This window comes from Monodelphis domestica, chromosome 1 (genome assembly GCF_027887165.1).
Source record: "Monodelphis domestica isolate mMonDom1 chromosome 1, mMonDom1.pri, whole genome shotgun sequence".
Taxonomy (NCBI): Eukaryota; Metazoa; Chordata; class Mammalia; order Didelphimorphia; family Didelphidae; genus Monodelphis; species Monodelphis domestica.
In genome coordinates, this window is record NC_077227.1 from 12,098,465 (window position 1) to 12,116,574 (window position 18,110).

Genomic DNA, 18,110 nt, shown 5'->3' on the forward strand with positions numbered 1-18,110 from the left:
GAGTCCTTGGATATATTGCTGTCTTGGCACTGACTACTGACTTCATTCTCCATTCTTTCACCCAAGTCTTATAGGCGTCTCTGGAGTCATCCCATTCTTAGCTTCTTCCTGTGTCCTGGGACACTGCCCAATCCTCTTCCATGGCCGTGTCCCAGTTGGGTTAGCCATTCCCCATTCAGTGGGTATTGACTTGGTTTCTAATTCTCTTTCCGCCCACAAAAAAGGGCTGCTCTTTGTATTTTGGTGTACAGGGAGCCTTCTTAAAATCAACGCCCCACTAAAGAATTAACTGGCAGTGACAGCTCTAAGGTCAAACGGTATGGCCATTTTAGCCATTTCATTTGTATAATTGGGACGATCTTTAAATATCAACTAGAGGAGAGGGTTGGTTTTTTCCCCAAAGGGTGTAGAGGGCCAACAAGGCAGAATAATGTCAGGACTCAAGGGAACGATCCCAGAGTTCTCTTGGTCCAATCTTTCAACAAAATAACTGAAGCAAAGGAGGGAAAATGTGACTGGTCAAACACACAACTTGTTGGGGGAAGAATCTGCGCTTGATTCAACCCAAGGCCATCTTGGTTCCAAGTCCAGCTGTCTCTGTTCCACACCCGAGCTGTGCCTCTGGGTCACACTGCCTGTCGGGCTATTTTTGGCTTCTGAAATGTGTTTTGAAATTCATTTCAAGGTAATATCACCCAGTGTTTAAATCTGGTGGAGAGACAGCCGCTCGAGCCCCATTTATCACCATGGAGTTCTGAGGGCATGACGGTGTCAGAGAAGCAGGACATTAAAAAAAATATATATTCTCCTCTGTAAAATTAATACTAATGATTGCGTCTACTTCGGGACTGTGTAGACATTGACTGGAAAATATCTAAACTAAGTTAGAAAAGCTGTACACCATGTTATCAGGCCATGATTTCCTTCTGGGTTTTGTATGGAGTAAGCACTTGCTGAAATCACCAATTCCCCCCCCCCCTTTTTTTTAAACCCTTACCTTCTGTCTTGGAGTCATTACTGTGTATTGGCTCCAAGGCAGAAGAGTGGTAAGGGCTAGGCAATGGGGGTCAAGTGACTTGCCCAGGGTCACACAGCTGGGAAGTGTCTGAGGCCAGATTTGAACCTAGGACCTCCCGTCTCTAGGGCTGACTCTTAATCCACTGAGCTACCCAGCTGCCCCCAATCCCCCCCTTTTTTGTTAAAATTTAAACATTTTTTTAATTTGCTCAATTTCACACATTATTCATTGAATACAAAAATCATTTTCTTTTCCTCCCTCTCCTCCCGCCACCCCTCCCAGAGCTGACGCGCAAGCCAATTCCCTTTTTTAAATTCATTTTGGTTAATTCAGTATATTTGAGGTGCGTGTTATGAATTTACAAATATGTGGATTTCATGTATATATACACATATGGGTTTATTTGGTGAACATACGTGTATTTAGAAGCACTATAGATGGGTAGATACTGATTAAAAAACCAAACGTAAATGATGGGAAAGAATGTTTTCTGTCTCGAGACTCTCAGTAATTTTCATCTAGGCAGACTAGTTTATAAGTGAAAAAAGGACGTCAGGGGTGGAGCTGTGGGGAGACATGTTCAAAATTAGCAGAATAAATCCCAGAATTCCTCAGTGCAATATATTAGAGTACTGGAAGAGTCATAAAAAGCTTTCTTAAAAAGACCCCAGTGAGCGAGAGCTTCCTTAAACGACCCCAGCCCTGGCCCTTCCGTGGCACGGCACATACATTAGTTGCCTTTGGCCTCAGAGGCGAAACCACTTGTCTGTGGTCACTCTGTGGAGCCCGTAAGTCTCTGAGCTGTACGGAGCCTCATTTCTTCATCTGTAAAATCAGGAGAGCAGAATGCCTTTGCTAACGTGGGGTGTTGAGGCGAAAACAAGGTAACGCTTGCTATGATCACAATTTGATAGAATTAAGGGACCATTTGAAAATCTTGTGTGTTTCCTTATTGAACCACCCCATTGGCTCTTGGGGCACCCATGGGGAAGCCCTTCCTTCCTGAGTGTCTGCAGGCCCAGTCGCAGGGGATGCAGGGAGCCCTACCCATCGGATCAGAAGACCAGAATCGAACTCCCGTCTCGGATTCATAGTATTGAGGTTTGGGATCCTGGGCATGTCTTAACCCCTTGGAGCCTCATCTTCCTCACCTGTGAGATGGAGGAGACAGCAGTCTCCCTAACCAGGCTGATGGGAGGCTGAAAGAACATCCTGGCTGGGCAGTACTTTGGAAATTGTAAAGGGCTTCATGATCGTCTGCACTTTTCCTAACATTGTTATTTCTTACCTCAGTCTTCCCATCTTGTTCAATGGACTTCAGACCATTGATCTGAATGATCCCAGGGAAGATCACGGTCCTCCTAGTTACTCTTTTGTGTCCATCCAGGTAGAGGCAATGACTGCCCTGAGAATAGTACGAGAAAAACTCATCCTGAGATGTCAGCTCACTCAGAGCATCATAGGGAGCCACCATAGCAGCAGCAGCAGACCAGGACCATCCGACTGATGGATAGACAGATCTACCTTCTCCTGCTCTTCCCTGGTGCTGATCTCTCCATACTTCTAAAGCTTTTTGCTTCATATACTTGGAGGATTCTGAGCATTTCGTAGGCTGACATTTATTAAAAACATTATCCCGTTTTTCCAGCTTGGTGTTCTATCCGGGTGTCTGTAGGCAACAGGTTTGTGGTGGTATTGTTAGGCACGTAGGTGACACAGTGGATAAGAATGTCAGGCCTGAAGTCAGGAGGACCTGAGTTCAAATCCATCCTCAGACATTTGTTAGTTATGGGATCCTTGGCAAGTCACTTAACTTCCTTCCTTCCTTCCTTCCTTCCTTCCTTCCTTCCTTCCTTCCTTCCTTCCTTCCTTCCTTCCTTCCTTCCTTCCTTCCTTCCTTCCTTCCTTCCTTCCTTCCTTCCTTCCTTCCTTCCTTCCTTCCTTCCTTCCTTCCTTCCTTCCTTCCTTCCTTCCTTCCTTCCTTCCTTCCTTCCTTCCTTCCTTCCTTCCTTCCTCCCTCCCTCCCTCCCTCCCTCCCTCCCTCCCTCCCTCCCTCCCTCCCTCCCTCCCTCCCTCCCTCCCTCCCTCCCTCCCTCCCTCCCTTCCTCCCTTCCTCCCTTCCTCCCTTCCTCCCTTCCTCCCTTCCTTCCTTCCTTCCTTCCTTCCTTCCTTCCTTCCTTCCTTCCTCCCTTCCTCCCTTCCTCCCTCCCTCCCTCCCTCCCTCCCTCCCTCCCTTCCTCCCTTCCTTCCTTCCTTCCTTCCTTCCTTCCTTCCTTCCTTCCTTCCTTCCTTCCTTCCTTCCTTCCTTCCTTCCTTCCTTCCTTCCTTCCTTCCTTCCTTCCTTCCTTCCTTCCTTCCTTCCTTCCTTCCTTCCTTCCTTCCTTCCTTCCTTCCTTCCTTCCTTCCTTCCTTCCTTCCTTCCTCCCTTCCTCCCTTCCTCCCTTCCTCCCTTCCTCCCTTCCTCCCTTCCTCCCTTCCTTCCTCCCTTCCTCCCTCCCTCCCTCCCTCCCTCCCTCCCTCCCTCCCTCCCTCCCTCCCTCCCTCCCTTCCTCCCTTCCTCCCTTCCTCCCTTCCTCCCTTCCTCCCTTCCTCCCTTCCTCCCTTCCTCCCTTCCTCCCTTCCTCCCTTCCTTCCTTCCTTCCTTCCTTCCTTCCTTCCTTCCTTCCTTCCTTCCTTCCTTCCTTCCTTCCTTCCTTCCTTCCTTCCTTCCTTCCTTCCTTCCTTCCTTCCTTCCTTCCTTCCTTCCTTCCTTCCTTCCTTCCTCCCTCCCTCCCTCCCTCCCTCCCTTCCTCCCTTCCTTCCTTCCTTCCTTCCTTCCTTCCTTCCTTCCTTCCTTCCTTCCTTCCTTCCTTCCTTCCTTCCTTCCTTCCTTCCTTCCTTCCTTCCTTCCTTCCTTCCTTCCTTCCTTCCTTCCTTCCTTCCTTCCTCCCTTTCTCCCTCCCTCCCTTCCTCCCTCCCTCCCTTCCTTCCTACCTATAGGAATGGTCCTAGGAGAAGTCACAATCCTGTTGTGATTCTTCTGTTTAAGGTTCTGTGAGCAGCTGGGGGAAGGACCCCTCTCTGTAATGGGATATTAGAAGGCATCCTTAGGACAGACCGGGAGCAGCTGGGACAGCTGTCCTGTTCCCACGTCGCTTTGGTTTCTTCTACTTGCTGTCAATATTTTGAAGGTTTTCTATGTGTATGCAGTGTGATGGCCGACTTGTTTCTTGGTTCTTACATTTCTGTGAATCCGTGGCATGTCCCCCGGGCTGTGGGCCTCCGTCTGCGTGTCTGGTCCTGGTCTGAAAGAGTTCATTTGGGGTTTGTTTTTTTGTAGCTTGGGCGGCCGTTGGCTGTCGATGAATAGAGGATGACAACCCTCTGGTGCCCAGTTCTCACCCAATGGATGTGTACATTGCGGCGTTGTGAACATTTCATTTGTGCTCTGTGAGCATCGGTGAATTAAAGGAACAAAAGCCAACCTTTTGGGGATCTCTGGTGCCCGGGACTTCTCACGAACTGCCACCACTGACCCCCTGTGCCTGTAACCAGGTGGGCAAGACTTACCCATTACGTGGGTGTTGCTTCTGGAGGGGCTTTCATTCCACTTTTGGAATGGGCTATTTCAGGGGCCGAGACCAATGGAGAGGCTTGGACCTGCTGCCCGCCTCCATTGTCGATTTACGAAATGGAGTCTTGTTTGTTTTTTGTTTTTATATGTTTAGAGTTTTTGTGATTGTCTCCTCTGAGAGCCTCTCTTTCGCCTTATCTTCACCATACTTATTATCTCTTATTCTGAAACTTGAACTCGGATCCGTGTGGAACAGACTCTATTCCCAGGGCCTTCTGGGCTAGACTTAGAAGCAGTCCCTGCCCTGGCTTTGGTTTTATAAGCGAATGGCAGAGAGCTTGGCTTGGACGTCTTGGACTTTTACCCTCTGAGATGAGAGCCACGCGTGGCCAGACAGGAGAGAAGAGAAGAGTGCGAGCCTTTCCCTGCCCTGGCTCTGCCTCTGCCCCTCCTCCTCCCAGGTTAGAATTTCTGTTTTGTAGGTGACGAGCTAATGGAAACAGATCCCTGCGTGCTATCTGACCCTGTGCGAGAGGCTGGCACCCAACAGACAAATTCAAGCTAATGTGTTCAGGAAATGGCTTGGGTTTCAAGGGTCCAGTTACGCTGCCATTCTAGCCAAAGGAAAAACAGGATTGCCAGGAGAAACTCGGAGGCTGCCACTCCTCTGCTGAATCTCGCCTTTTCCGAGAGCTCTTCTCGGTGGACTCGGCTTCTCTTCCTCCCCCCAAGCCTAGCCTGAAAGCGCCACGAAGGCAGGGGCTGTCCTTCCCCTCCTTATTCCACTTTGGGCTACCGTTTAACAAATTCTAAATGTAAAGAGCGTCCGAGAAAATGGTCATTAACAAGGTTAAACAGGCAAAGGATTGGATGTGGAATGCGAATTGCCATCCTGCATGCCTGCTTCCCTCTGTCTCCCTCTGTCTATCTGTCTGTCTCTTTGTCTCTCTCTCTTTCCCTCCCTCCCTCCTTCTCTTGTCTCTCTTCTTCTCTGTCTATCTGTCTGTCTCTTTGTCTCTCTTTCCCTCTCTCCCCCTTCTCTTGTCTCTCTTCTTCTCTGTCTGTCTATCTGTCTGTCTCTTTGTCTCTCTCTCTTTCCCTCCCTCCCTCCTTCTCTTGTCTCTCTTCTTCTCTGTCTATCTGTCTGTCTCTTTGTCTCTCTTTCCTTCTCTCCCCCTTCTCTTGTCTCTCTTCTTCTCTGTCTATCTGTCTGTCTCTTTGTCTCTCTCTCTTTCCCTCCCTCCCTCCTTCTCTTGTCTCTCTTCTTCTCTGTCTATCTGTCTGTCTCTTTGTCTCTCTTTCCTTCTCTCCCCCTTCTCTTGTCTCTCTTCTTCTCTGTCTATCTGTCTGTCTCTTTGTCTCTCTCTCTTTCCCTCCCTCCCTCCTTCTCTTGTCTCTCTTCTTCTCTGTCTATCTGTCTGTCTCTTTGTCTCTCTTCTTTCCCTCCCTCCCTCCTTCTCTTGTCTCTCTTCTTCTCTGTCTGTCTAGCTGTCTGTCTTTTTGTCTCTCTTTCCCTCCCTCCCTCCTTCTCTTGTCTCTCTTCTTCTCTGTCTGTCTATCTGTCTGTCTCTTTGTCTCTCTTTCCCTCCCTCCCTCCTTCTCTTGTCTCTCTTCTTCTCTGTCTGTCTATCTGTCTGTCTCTTTGTCTCTCTCCTTCCCTCTCTCCCCCCTTCTCTTGTCTCTCTTCTTCTCTGTCTGTCTATCTGTCTGTCTCTTTGTCTCTCTCTCTTTCCCTCCCTCCCTCCTTCTCTTGTCTCTCTTCTTCTCTGTCTATCTGTCTGTCTCTTTGTCTCTCTTCTTTCCCTCCCTCCCTCCTTCTCTTGTCTCTCTTCTTCTCTGTCTGTCTATCTGTCTGTCTCTTTGTCTCTCTTTCCCTCCCTCCCTCCTTCTCTTGTCTCTCTTCTTCTCTGTCTGTCTATCTGTCTGTCTCTTTGTCTCTCTTTCCCTCCCTCCCTCCTTCTCTTGTCTCTCTTCTTCTCTGTCTGTCTATCTGTCTGTCTCTTTGTCTCTCTCTCTTTCCCTCCCTCCCTCCTTCTCTTGTCTCTCTTCTTCTCTGTCTATCTGTCTGTCTCTTTGTCTCTCTTCTTTCCCTCCCTCCCTCCTTCTCTTGTCTCTCTTCTTCTCTGTCTATCTGTCTGTCTCTTTGTCTCTCTTTCCCTCCCTCCCTCCTTCTCTTGTCTCTCTTCTTCTCTGTCTGTCTATCTGTCTGTCTCTTTGTCTCTCTCCTTCCCTCTCTCCCCCCTTCTCTTGTCTCTCTTCTTCTCTGTCTATCTATCTGTCTGTCTCTTTGTCTCTCTCTCTTTCCCTCCCTCCCTCCTTCTCTTGTCTCTCTTCTTCTCTGTCTATCTGTCTGTCTCTTTGTCTCTCTTTCCCTCCCTCCCTCCTTCTCTTGTCTCTCTTCTTCTCTGTCTGTCTATCTGTCTGTCTCTTTGTCTCTTCTTTCCCTCCCTCCCTCCTTCTCTTGTCTCTCTTCTTCTCTGTCTGTCTAGCTGTCTGCCTCTTTGTCTCTCTTTCCCTCCCTCCCTCCTTCTCTTGTCTCTCTTCTTCTCTGTCTGTCTGTCTCTTTCTCTCTCTCTTTCCCTCCCTCCCTCCTTCTCTTGTCTCTCTTCTTCTCTGTCTGTCTATCTGTCTGTCTCTGTCTCTCTCCTTCCCTCCCTCCCTCCTTCTCTTGTCTCTCTTCTTCTCTGTCTGTCTAGCTGTCTGCCTCTTTGTCTCTCTTTCCCTCCCTCCCTCCTTCTCTTGTCTCTCTTCTTCTCTGTCTGTCTATCTGTCTGTCTCTGTCTCTCTCCTTCCCTCCCTCCCTCCTTCTCTTGTCTCTCTTCTTCTCTGTCTGTCTAGCTGTCTGCCTCTTTGTCTCTCTTTCCCTCCCTCCCTCCTTCTCTTGTCTCTCTTCTTCTCTGTCTGTCTATCTGTCTCTTTCTCTCTCTCTTTCCCTCCCTCCCTCCTTCTCTTGTCTCTCTTCTTCTCTGTCTGTCTAGCTGTCTGTCTCTCTTTGTCTCTCTCCTTCCCTCCCTCCCCCCTTCTCTTGTCTCTCTTCTTCTCTGTCTGTCTGTCTGTCTCTCATAGCACAAAACCCTCCCATCTCACCCCATCGAGCTTGCAGAAGGACAGCTTAGGAAAGCCAAGCATGAGGCATTTGGCTGATTTTCCCAAAGACCGGCTTGGCTTGGTCAACAGGCTTCAGGCTAGCTAATTGGCCCATCCTCAAGGGTGACTGGTTGCATCCTTGGAGGCTGGAGGCCCACTTCATTTAAGGAGGGCATATGATAGAGAGCTGGTTGGGGTGTCGGGACCTGTGTTTGAATCTCTTCTCTGGTGGTCCTCTGTGAGGCTGGATTTGAATTCCTATTTCTGACTCCAGGAATAAATAGTTTTATTATTATTATTACTCCCGAGGCCCAAAGGAGTCAGGTCTTTTAGAGGCCTAGTAAAGTTGTAGCTCCCGAAGAAAGCATAGAATGATGAAGACAGCCATGGAAACTGGATGGAAGAAGGGGCTGGAATCAGGGAGCTGTGTTCGAATCTAAACTTTGCTATCTTTGGGACTTAGAGCAAGGTATCTCCCCTTGATAGGTCTTAGTTTTCTCCTGTAAAATGGGCAGAGTCGTGTGAGATGACCTGCGAGGTTCCTTCCATCTACACATCTCTGCCATTCTTTGATCATCACAGCCACTACTGGAAGTCGTTTATTTTTAATATCGTTGTTGTTTTCATCATCATTATTATGACCATTAAACTGGGGATCTGAGGGGGTTAAATTAAGTCGTTTGAGGCCACAGAGGAGAGGCAGCTCCTTGGCAGAAGATTCAGAACTCGGGTCTTCTCCGCTGAGAGCAGAGAGCCTTCCGCCCCCTGCAGCCGCTGGTCAGCATCTCAAGAGAGGGCTCTCGTCTACCTCTTTGGGACCCCACAGACAGCCCACAGGCTTTGTTGGCAGAGATAAGGGTGGATGAAGGCAGACGGAGATGAAGTAACTGACCCAAGGCCACACAGTGGGGGGGGGGTGTCTAAGGCTGGATTTGAACTCGGATCTTCCTGCCTCCAGACTCAGAGCTCTCTCCACTGCTTCACCAGGCTGCCTGCATCATTGTGTGGTATGTGTTAACAGCACTGGACTTAGAGACCCAACGCCTGGGGTTCAGATGCTTCTCCAGACTTTGTGAGGTTGCCCGATGTCCCCTGGGCTCTGGTTTGTTTTTCTGCTGCTCTGACAGCGAATGAGACTCTGGTCTTTTGTGTCTCTGCTTCTGCCCCATATTCCTGATTCCTGGCTCATTGCCACAGCCGGACAGTCTAGGCAGGGAGGAAAAGGATCCCATGAAGAGGAAAGAATGGGGAGCTCTGGAGAGGCCCCTTTTGTCATTGTTGTCTTTAAGCCTTTCCCTCCCCTCTTAGCATCCAGATTGTGTCAGGAGGAGGCAGTGGGGGTTCCGTGACATGGCCAGGCTCACCCAACTAGAAAGTGTTCGAGGCCAGATTTGAACCCAGGTTGTATCTTTAGGCCTGGCTCTCCATCCCCTGAGCCATGGGCCTGCTCCCTAGCTATAGATTAAAAAACCCCAAACAGTCTGTGAGCCATTGGAGCTCTCGTTAGGACGCCGTCGGATGGCTTGGGATGAGCCCTGGCCATTGATGGTGCCCAGCCCTGAGCCAGGCCGCCGTGGAAGCCAAGCTGCGAGTGCTTCTCCCTGGATCGAGGTCAGCTTCTATTCGGAGCCCTCTTGGCCTGAACTGGAGAATTCAGAGAAAGTAGAGATCGCAGGGACCGCCTGAAGCCGTCAAGGAAGGCTCTGCGGTTCGGAGATGCAGAGCCGAGGGACGCAGCTCCCCCAGAAGTGCTTGTAGATGGGGGTGCTTTTGTCCCGGGGAATCGCCTCCAGCTGGGCAGTCTGGTCGTGTCTGGAGGCCACAGCCCTCAGCGAGAGCTTCTGAGATGAAGCCTCCCTTCAGGGGGGGGCAGAGCCCAGCCTCAGGGGCTGCCCCCATTGCAAGGGCGATTCTCCAGCGTCCGGGCCCGGCACCCAGAGGTGCTTCTGCTCCTCCATGCAGGCACTGGCCTCTGACCCGAGCCATGCGGTCAAGGATCTCCCCCTGGCATCCTTCCTTCCTGGCAGTGGCCTCCCCGCTGTAGGTCTGCCATTTGGCTGGGCTAAAGGGCTCTGAAGACCATCAGGCAGGGAAGGAAGCCCAGAGGGCCCATTGGAGAGATTTCCTTTTTCCCAAGAGTGCGGATGACCCGTGCTGCGTGGAGTGGTCTGTCTGCCGGGTCAGCTCTCTATTTTGGTATTTCAAGCCTGCCTGGCTCTGTTTGCTCTGTGGGGTGACGTCAGCAAACGGCACCTTAGACTTGTGTTTTCTCTCAGAAAAGGTTCTTCCCCTCCCCCTCCAGTCTTCAGCCCCCTTTCTTGTTCAGCATTACAGGCTCAGGATTTTCACCTCTTTTTCTGGGCTCTTTAAAACCCTAACCATCTGTCTTTCTACCATCTGGGCTGTTCTGTGGCAGGAGAGTGGTCGTGGCTAGGCAGTGGGTCACTCTGCTAGAAAGTATCTTGAATCCAGATTGGAACCCAGGACCTTCTGCCTCTAGGCCTGAGTTTCAATCAAGGAAGCCACCCCTTTGTGTATCTTTCAGTACAATTTTATCATCGGCTTTTGTTTTTGTATCACCTACCCGTTCCACAGTATCATTCCTCCTGCCCGTCCCAGCAAGCCATTCCCTCGTAACAGAGAATTTTTTAAAAAGAGAAAGAAATATTCTGCAGAGGAAGACCTATTCTTTGAAGAATAACCTGTGTGTGTCCACCTCCAGAGAAAGAACTGAGCAGGAGAGATGGAGGAGAGAGGAGCTCTCTTGTCTAGAGACACCATCCTCCTCTAGGGTGGGGAAGGAGGGAGGGACGTCCCTGGGAATGTTAATGAAACAAAAGAAAACGATTCAGTGAAGCCCTGAGCAAGTCTGCTAGTCTGCGCCCTCATCTCTCTTTCATTCTTATTTCAGTGCCTTTAATTGGATTGTTTGGTTGGCTTCGCTTTTCTTTGTTGCCATTGTGTGCTTTTTGTTTTTCTGGTTCTGCTTTCTACCTACGCTTTGCATCAGTTGCTGTGAGTCTTCTTATGCTTCTCCTCAATCGTCATGTACATCATTTATCCTATTATATCCTCTAACCTCAGTTCCATTAACTTCGGGAACAAGCCTTACCTACCAGGGCAGGTTTGACCCTGGACTAGTCATTTAACCTCTCAGTACTTCCTGGGGGAGGGAGTTTACACACTAGGAGTTCCTCAGACCACCGTGGTCATGTCGCACCTTCAGTCTGTCCTTAGCCTGGGTGAGTGTAGATGGCTGGAGGCTACTTACAAAATCAAGCTCTTCCTAAATGAAGCCGGCGCTCCGTCCATGCACGTCCTCACAGGGACTGGCCGTCGGTGGGTCTTCGTCGTGGGGACGGGATTCAGAGTGAAGCTTGTTGCCGCGGAGTTTGGGGAGGCGGGAGAGGGAGGGGGACACGGGGCGCCCGGCTCTTGCCCTGCTCACCCTGTGCCTTGCTTCTGCAGGAAGAAGAGTCTGGGTGGCCAGGACGCGCTGAGCGGCTTCTCATGCGCCCCCGGAGCGTGTCCCGCTCCATGAAGTGTTCCCGAGACCCCCCAGCCAGCCTGCCAAGCGAGTTTCTGCGGCCAGCCTACAGGATGGAGGCGCCGAGGAGGCCGAGCCTCTTCCGCCCGCGGAGGAGCGCGGCCTGCTGACCTGTCGAGAGGACGCGGAGGACCCCTGCCTGCCGGCACGATGAAGGAAGTGGTCTATTGGTCGCCCCAGACGGTGGCGGACTGGCTGCTGGAAAACGCCATGCCCGAATACTGCGAGCCCCTGGGCCAGTGCACGGGCCGGGACCTGATCAGCCTCACCCAGGACGACTTCAGGCAGCCGCCGCTGTCGCGGGTCTCCTCCGACAACGGGCAGCGGCTGCTGGACATGATCGAGACGCTCAAGATGGAGCACCACCTGGAGGCGCACAAGAACGGCCACGCCAACGGGCACCTGAGCGTCGGCGCGGACGGCCTGGGGCCCGGCGGCAAGGCCAAGCACAACGGCGTGCCCAACGGCTACCAGGGGGGGCTGGAGATGATCCAGATCCCCATGCCCGAACTGGAGCGCTCCCAGTACCCGCGGGAGTGGGGCAAGACCCTGCTGTCCTTCCTGTACGCCCTGTGCTGCTTCATGTTCACCACCGTGACCATCTCCTTCGTCCACGAGCGCGTGCCTCCCAAGGAGACGCAGGCGCCGCTGCCCGACACCTTCTTTGACCGCTTTGACCGCGTGCCCTGGGCCTTCTCCATCTGCGAGATCAACGGCCTCATCCTGGTGGGCCTCTGGTTCGTGCAGTGGCTGTTCTTAAAATACAAGTAAGTGACCCGACGGCGCCTCAGCTCTGGAGGTGGGTGGAGAGCCGCGGCCGTGCCCAGGACGGCGTGGCGGGGTCCGGCGAGGGGAGGCCTGACCTTTCGCGGCCGGCCCGTTTTGCCCCAGAGAGGCGGCCGCTGGCCCAGCATAGGGTCACTCTAGCGAGGACCCCCCCGAGGTCTCCAGCCAATAGCAGAGGAATGAATCTCCATCCTGGGTGGGTGCTTTAATCTTGTAGGGCCACCGAGGGGGAGCTGGAGGGAGACCCCACCCCGAAGCCAGCCAGTCCAGCCCCCTCACTTGATAGGCTCGGTCTCCCTGGGGCCCCCGAAGCTCTGGGGGTTGGGACGATGACTTCCCATTTTATGGACGAGGAAACAGTTTGAAAGTCTCAAGTGTGCGTAAATAAATTCAAACTACAACCCTTTTAGGGCTCCCCAAACGCTTGGTGTCCTCTACCTTCTCGAAAGGACCTCGGAGGGAATACAGTCCATCTCCCTCATTTTACATCTGGGGAAACTGAGGCAAGCAAGGTGCAATGACTTGTTCCAGTTCAGGATAGTGTCTTCAGCGTGGGGAGACTTCCCCAGAGGATTGGGGGCAGTGCAGGTCCTGTGGGCTGGGCTGGGATGAGGCTTGGACCCCCGGTGGATACTCCTGGCTGTGGAGCCACCCTGCAGGAAGCTTTGGCCATGAGCACGTGGGGCCTTCCAAGCAGGATGTCCCAGATGTTTGCCCAACCAGCCACCCTTTCGTGCCGGCTGAAGCATGTGAATGAGCACATCCCTTTGTCTTGTGGGAATGGCGAGGGAGGTGCTGCTCTCCCGTAAGGGCGATCCAACCACTCTTGCCCCCATTTTACAGATCAGGAAACCAGGGCTCCCAGAAGTCAAGTTGTTTGCTCATGGCTGGGTGGTAGGGAGTGTCTGAGGGAAGATTCGAACTTGGTTCTTCCAGTTGGGAGGCCAAAGCTCTGTCTGCTGAGCCACCCTCTGGCTCTTACTGAGAGGATCTTGTTTTCAGAATCAAGGCGGTATCTGAGGGTGGCTGGAGAGAGCTCCAAAGACCACTCTTAGAGCCCACAGCCTGGGCAGGATGGCTCAGTGAGGAGCCCGAACTTGTGTTTTCTCCTACAGCTGCTTGAGCTGGGGAGTGCCGGGGTTAGAGCCGGGCTTTAGAAATGTCCCTTTGGCGGCCCTGTGGGGATGGAGCAGAGAGGAAGAGCCTGGAAGTAGGAGAACGATCAGGAGGTGGTTTTTCAGGCTTCTCGGGAAGCCACAGTGGCGAGGACCTGGGCTGTGTGGTTGTGGCGTGAGGATGGAGAGGCAGCAAAGACCCAGGGCCACGGATGGCACGGTGCCTCAGTTTCCCTAATTGTAAGATCAAGGGGTTGGACTTCTAAGGTTCCTCCTTTACAGCTCGAAAGCCAGCAACCTCTATGAGTCAATAGTTCAGTTCTAAAGTTTTTTATACTTTTATATATATATATATAATATATGGAAATTATATATATAATATAGTATATTTACTCTACATAATATATCATATGCATAATGCTATATAAATATGTATATATATAATAGCATACATCTAAAGTATAAATAATATAATATATTTACTATATAGAATATATAGTAATACAATACTATGTAATATAAAGTATGTATATATAAAATAGCATACAAAGTATATATAATATAGTATGCTTACTATATGATATATAGTATACATAATGCTATAAATCCTATATAATATAAAGTATTGTGAGTTTTAAAATGGTTGAGGTCTTAAACTGTAGTGGTTAAAATAGTGGAAGATATAAATTGTGATAGATATAAGAGAGGGTGAGTAAATTTGACCACAGAAATATGTTTCACTACAGTGTCTTGGGTTTAAAATCAAATATAAGGTGGTCGCCAGGGAAATATTCCCAATTATTCAAATACCCAAGTCAACTGGGTTTTATAGAGATTTTAATTAACAATACAATGAGTAATCAAAGAAAGAGAGAGAGAGAGAGAGAGAGAGTAAGAAAGGAATAAGTATGAAGGGCCTCAAGCCAATATGGCCTAGACCTGAGTCTTAAAAGAGAAATCAGTCAGTTTTTTAACACTCACCACAAGGTCTGACTAAACAAGGATACTAGTGACACCAGGCCACGTCCTTCCTCAAAGAGTCTTCCAGCCAGAGATTGTTTTCAAAGGGCCTCGCTCTAGAGCCTCCAGAGCTCCTAACCCAGAGGGACAGAGCCCCTCAGAGGAGCTCCTCAAGGAGCTCTCCTTCAGAATGAGAATCAGAAACCAGCTCTCTCGCTCTTCTCTGAGCTCTTATTTTTAAGGGCAAAATCTCCTATGTCACCTCCCCTAAGTCCTTACATCTACCAATCACTGTAGATATTTCTAAAGGACCGCCCATTCTTAGTCCACACCTAAGAAGGTGTGGATTTTTGAGTAATTCACACCAGGAAAGCTCTGAGAAAGTTTTCCAGTTCTTTGTTCCTTGTAAATTCACAAGTTGCTTGACCTTTATAGGTACTTAGCTTAAGAAAAGTATGGGTTTAAGTACTTTTCATTGTTTAGAAAAGAGTTTACAACTTTATCTTCCCCTAGGGCAGACCCAAGTAGGTAAAGTAGAATTCTCACATTCCTGATCTAAGTAGAGTTCACTGCCCAAATGGGGAATGGTCTTAATCCAATCTTATAAAGTAGGGTCTGGGAAATTTTAAGGTTTACAGTATGTGTTATACAAATATAAAGTATATATAACAGTACATTTACTATATATAATATTATATATACTATATATATAATATAAAGTGTGCGTGTGCATCTATATATATAGATTTATCTATATATACACACACCAGCCCACTGTTAATGGTCCATGTCTCAGGGCATTGTCTAGGCAGTGAGACCTTCAGTGGGCAGACAGCCTGTGAATTTCATTCAGAATCAGAGCTATTTCCCCTAAGCCCTGGGGCAGCTTGGGAGGCCCCCCCCCCCCCCCCCCCCCGTTTGTCTTGCGGGTTCCGAGCTCCTCTTGTAAAAATTGAATTGTAATCTCTAATAATAAAAATATTATATTTTATGAGGTTTATTAAGGATCATTAGGAATAAAGAGGATACAAAATTCAAACCATGTGCCCATGGCTAGTTAGCCATTTTCAAATTTCCCCCATGTTACCACCATCACTGCTGCTGCTACATCATGCAAGAAGAGAGGCCGTGGTAGGCATCCCTGCCAGTTCAACACCAATAGCATGATCTCACCAACGTGGAGATACAGGAGAGATTATAGGGAATTCTGGGAAATACCATGGACTTCTGGGGAATGAAGTTTAAGGTTCAAAATCTCCACCATTTATACACCCTGTTTGTCTTGTGGGTTCTGAGCTCCCCCATTTGTCTCATGGGGTCCAAGCTCCCCCATTTGTCTCACGGGTTCTGAGCTCCCCCATTTGTCTCACGGGTTCCGAGTTCCCCCATTTGTCTCATGGGTTCCGAGCTCCCCCATTTGTCTCACAGGTTCCAAGTTCCCCCATTTGTCTCATGGGTTCCAAGCTCCCCCACTTGTCTCAAGGGTTCTGAGCTCCCCCATTTGTTTCTTTTAAGCCCAATCTGGTGGCAAACCGTGTCAGGAGTGTCCTTGACAAGGAAACAGTTCCCTGAAGCCCACTTCTCAGATTTGGGGACTCGGCCTTTGCTCTCTGGCATATCAGTAATCTGCCCCATCCCTGAGCAGACGGCACCATTTGGCAAACAAACATGAGGGCGTTCATCGGGCCCCCATGGCTGCCTCGAGCTGCCATTCTAAGAACCCCATTCCACGGGCTCAGTCCCTCTTGGATCTCTCACAGCAGACAGTTTGCCCCCAAAGGATTATTTTTTGTTTTTGTTATTGTTGTTTTAAACCCTTCCCTTCTGTCTTGGAATCAGTTCCAAAGTAGAAGAGTGGTAAGGGCTAGGCTATGGGTGTTAAGCAACTTGCCCAGGGTCACACAGCTAGGAAGTGTCTGAAGTCAGATTTGAACCCAGGACCTCCCGTCTTTAGGCCTGCCTCTCTATCCATGAGCCACCCAGCTGCCCCTAAAGGATTATTTTATAAATCTCTCTCCCCAAGGACTCCCACATCTCTGTGTCACCTGGTTGAGGAAGGAGATGGAGAAGCTAACATCAAGCGGGATGTGGGGGCTAAATTGGCTCCTTGGTCCCTCAGTATCCCTTGTGATAGACACTTGAAGAGAGAGAGGTTTTGCAGGACAAGCCAAGATGCAAGAAACAAGGCTTGGGACCTAGGAATTTCTTAGTTTTCAATGGAGATAGAGGTACTGCTACAGAGATAGAGAGACCCTGAGAACTGCTGCTACAGGGATAGAGGGATGCTGCCACAGGGGAATGCTCTGGTGTTTGCCTGCTGATCCCTACTGATGGCTGATAGATCAGTCTATTTCCTAATCTCCTCCTCCCTTCACTCCCTCCCTTCTCCAACCCTCTCCCTCCCGGTTTCTTCTTGAAGCCTTTGGCTTCCTCCCTCCCCCCATGAGTGGACTATGATATTTATGAGAAAAAACTTCTTCCTTTCTTTTCTCAGGTAAGGGGTTTATTGGGATAACAGGACAAGGAAACTGAGGAAAGAGGGATGAGGGTTTCCCTTAACTATAAGGAGAATTTGAGGGTTTGGGAAATCCATCCAGTCACAAACTGTGACAGAAAGACAGTTAGAGAGATGGAGGACAACTGTTTAAATTCTTCTTTCTTCTTCACAAAGCCACCGAGGTCTCTCAGCCTAATTTCAGAAGCCCCCGTCAAGGGTCCTTCAGCCTGGGGCAAAGGCTAACAAAATCAGTTCAGCTTCTTCTCTCTACAGCTAGGCTTGCCTCCTTTCTTGGTCAGACCCCCCAGAGAGAGCAGGGATTTTCCTTTGGTCAGAGAGCCCAAAACCAAGCCAGGCCCACAAGGGTCCTTCAGTCAGGCTCAACTGCCTCTCCTGGGAACATTCTGTTTGGAACCTTCTCCTTGATGGACAGCCAGGTCCCCAGCCTTGGTTCTTGCATCTTGGCTTGTCCTGCAAAACTTCTCTCTCTTCAAGTCTCTATCACACCCTCTTCTCTACTCCTTCTCTGTAAAATGAATTCTAGATACGAATTTCCACAGTAACAAATTCGCTTAATTAACAAGCATTTGACAATAATAGTTAACATTTATGTCTCCGTCTGAGGCTTGCAGAGTCCTTGGAATAGATTTCCTCCTCTCAGCCCTAGAAGGTAAGTGCTATTATTATCCCAGGTTTGTAGATGAGCAAACAGGCTGACCTCAAGTCACCTAGCCAGGAAGTATCTGAGACCAAATTCGAGAACTCGGGTCTTCGAGGGTCCAAGCCCTAAACCATATCTCGCTATTAGACTTCTCTGTGTCAAGTCCTGAGGGATGTCCCTGGTCCTCGGCTGTCTCCTCTGTAAAATGCCAGCTTTGGACTAGATGTCAAAATCCCTTCCAGCTCTAGTCCCATCAGTCGGTCATTAAACACTGTGTGTCGCACTGGGCCAGGCGTCCATGGAGTTTGAGACGTCGTTAAGGCATCTACTTCTTGTTGAGGAGAGGGAGAGAGAGAACGCCGTCCTGGGAAGAACTCGGCACGGGCAGATCGAGTTGATTTCTAGGTCTCATTTTCCTCTTTGGTAAAACAAAGGGAGTCAGACTAAAGGATGTTTAAGGTTCTTCCAACACCCTCAATTTTATTATTCTGTGGTTCTAAAGGCTCACCTGGAAATGGAGCAGAACCTGACCCTGAATTAATTGTGGAAAGAAGGAGGGAAATGGAGTGGGTCAGAGTCATTGGGAAGGTGGGAAATTAGGGGACTTAAATGTCACAGTTGTTACATCCCCTGGGAAACTGGGGGAGGCACAAAGTAAAATGGGGAAAAGGCTTGATTGGAAGTCAGGGTACCAGGGTTTAAGTCTTGCTTGTCTCTCTTTGGGCCTCAGTTTCCTCATCTGTAAACTGAAGTGGGAGAAAGGGTGGTGACTGACAAGATTTTGAACTCTTTTCTAGCTTTAAGGATGTGTTTGCTAAAGACAGATGGTCACTTCCTTGAAAATGGGGAGGAGTTGTTTTTGTTTGTTTTTATTTTGTCTTTGTTT

At 49.6% G+C, this 18,110-nt stretch overlaps 1 protein-coding gene across 13 annotated transcripts in view; it reads left to right on the forward strand.

Moving 5' to 3' along the window:
- SGMS1 (sphingomyelin synthase 1) overlaps positions 1 to 18,110 on the forward strand; it is a 248,507-nt gene that overhangs the window by 207,420 nt on the left and 22,977 nt on the right. For all 13 annotated transcript variants that reach the window (XM_056819149.1, XM_056819155.1, XM_056819143.1 and 10 more), the window contains one exon: positions 11,127 to 11,972. In XM_056819149.1, coding sequence (XP_056675127.1) covers positions 11,356 to 11,972 — 617 coding nt within the window. In that variant the 5' untranslated portion in view covers positions 11,127 to 11,355. The remainder of the gene's footprint in view (positions 1 to 11,126; positions 11,973 to 18,110) is intronic.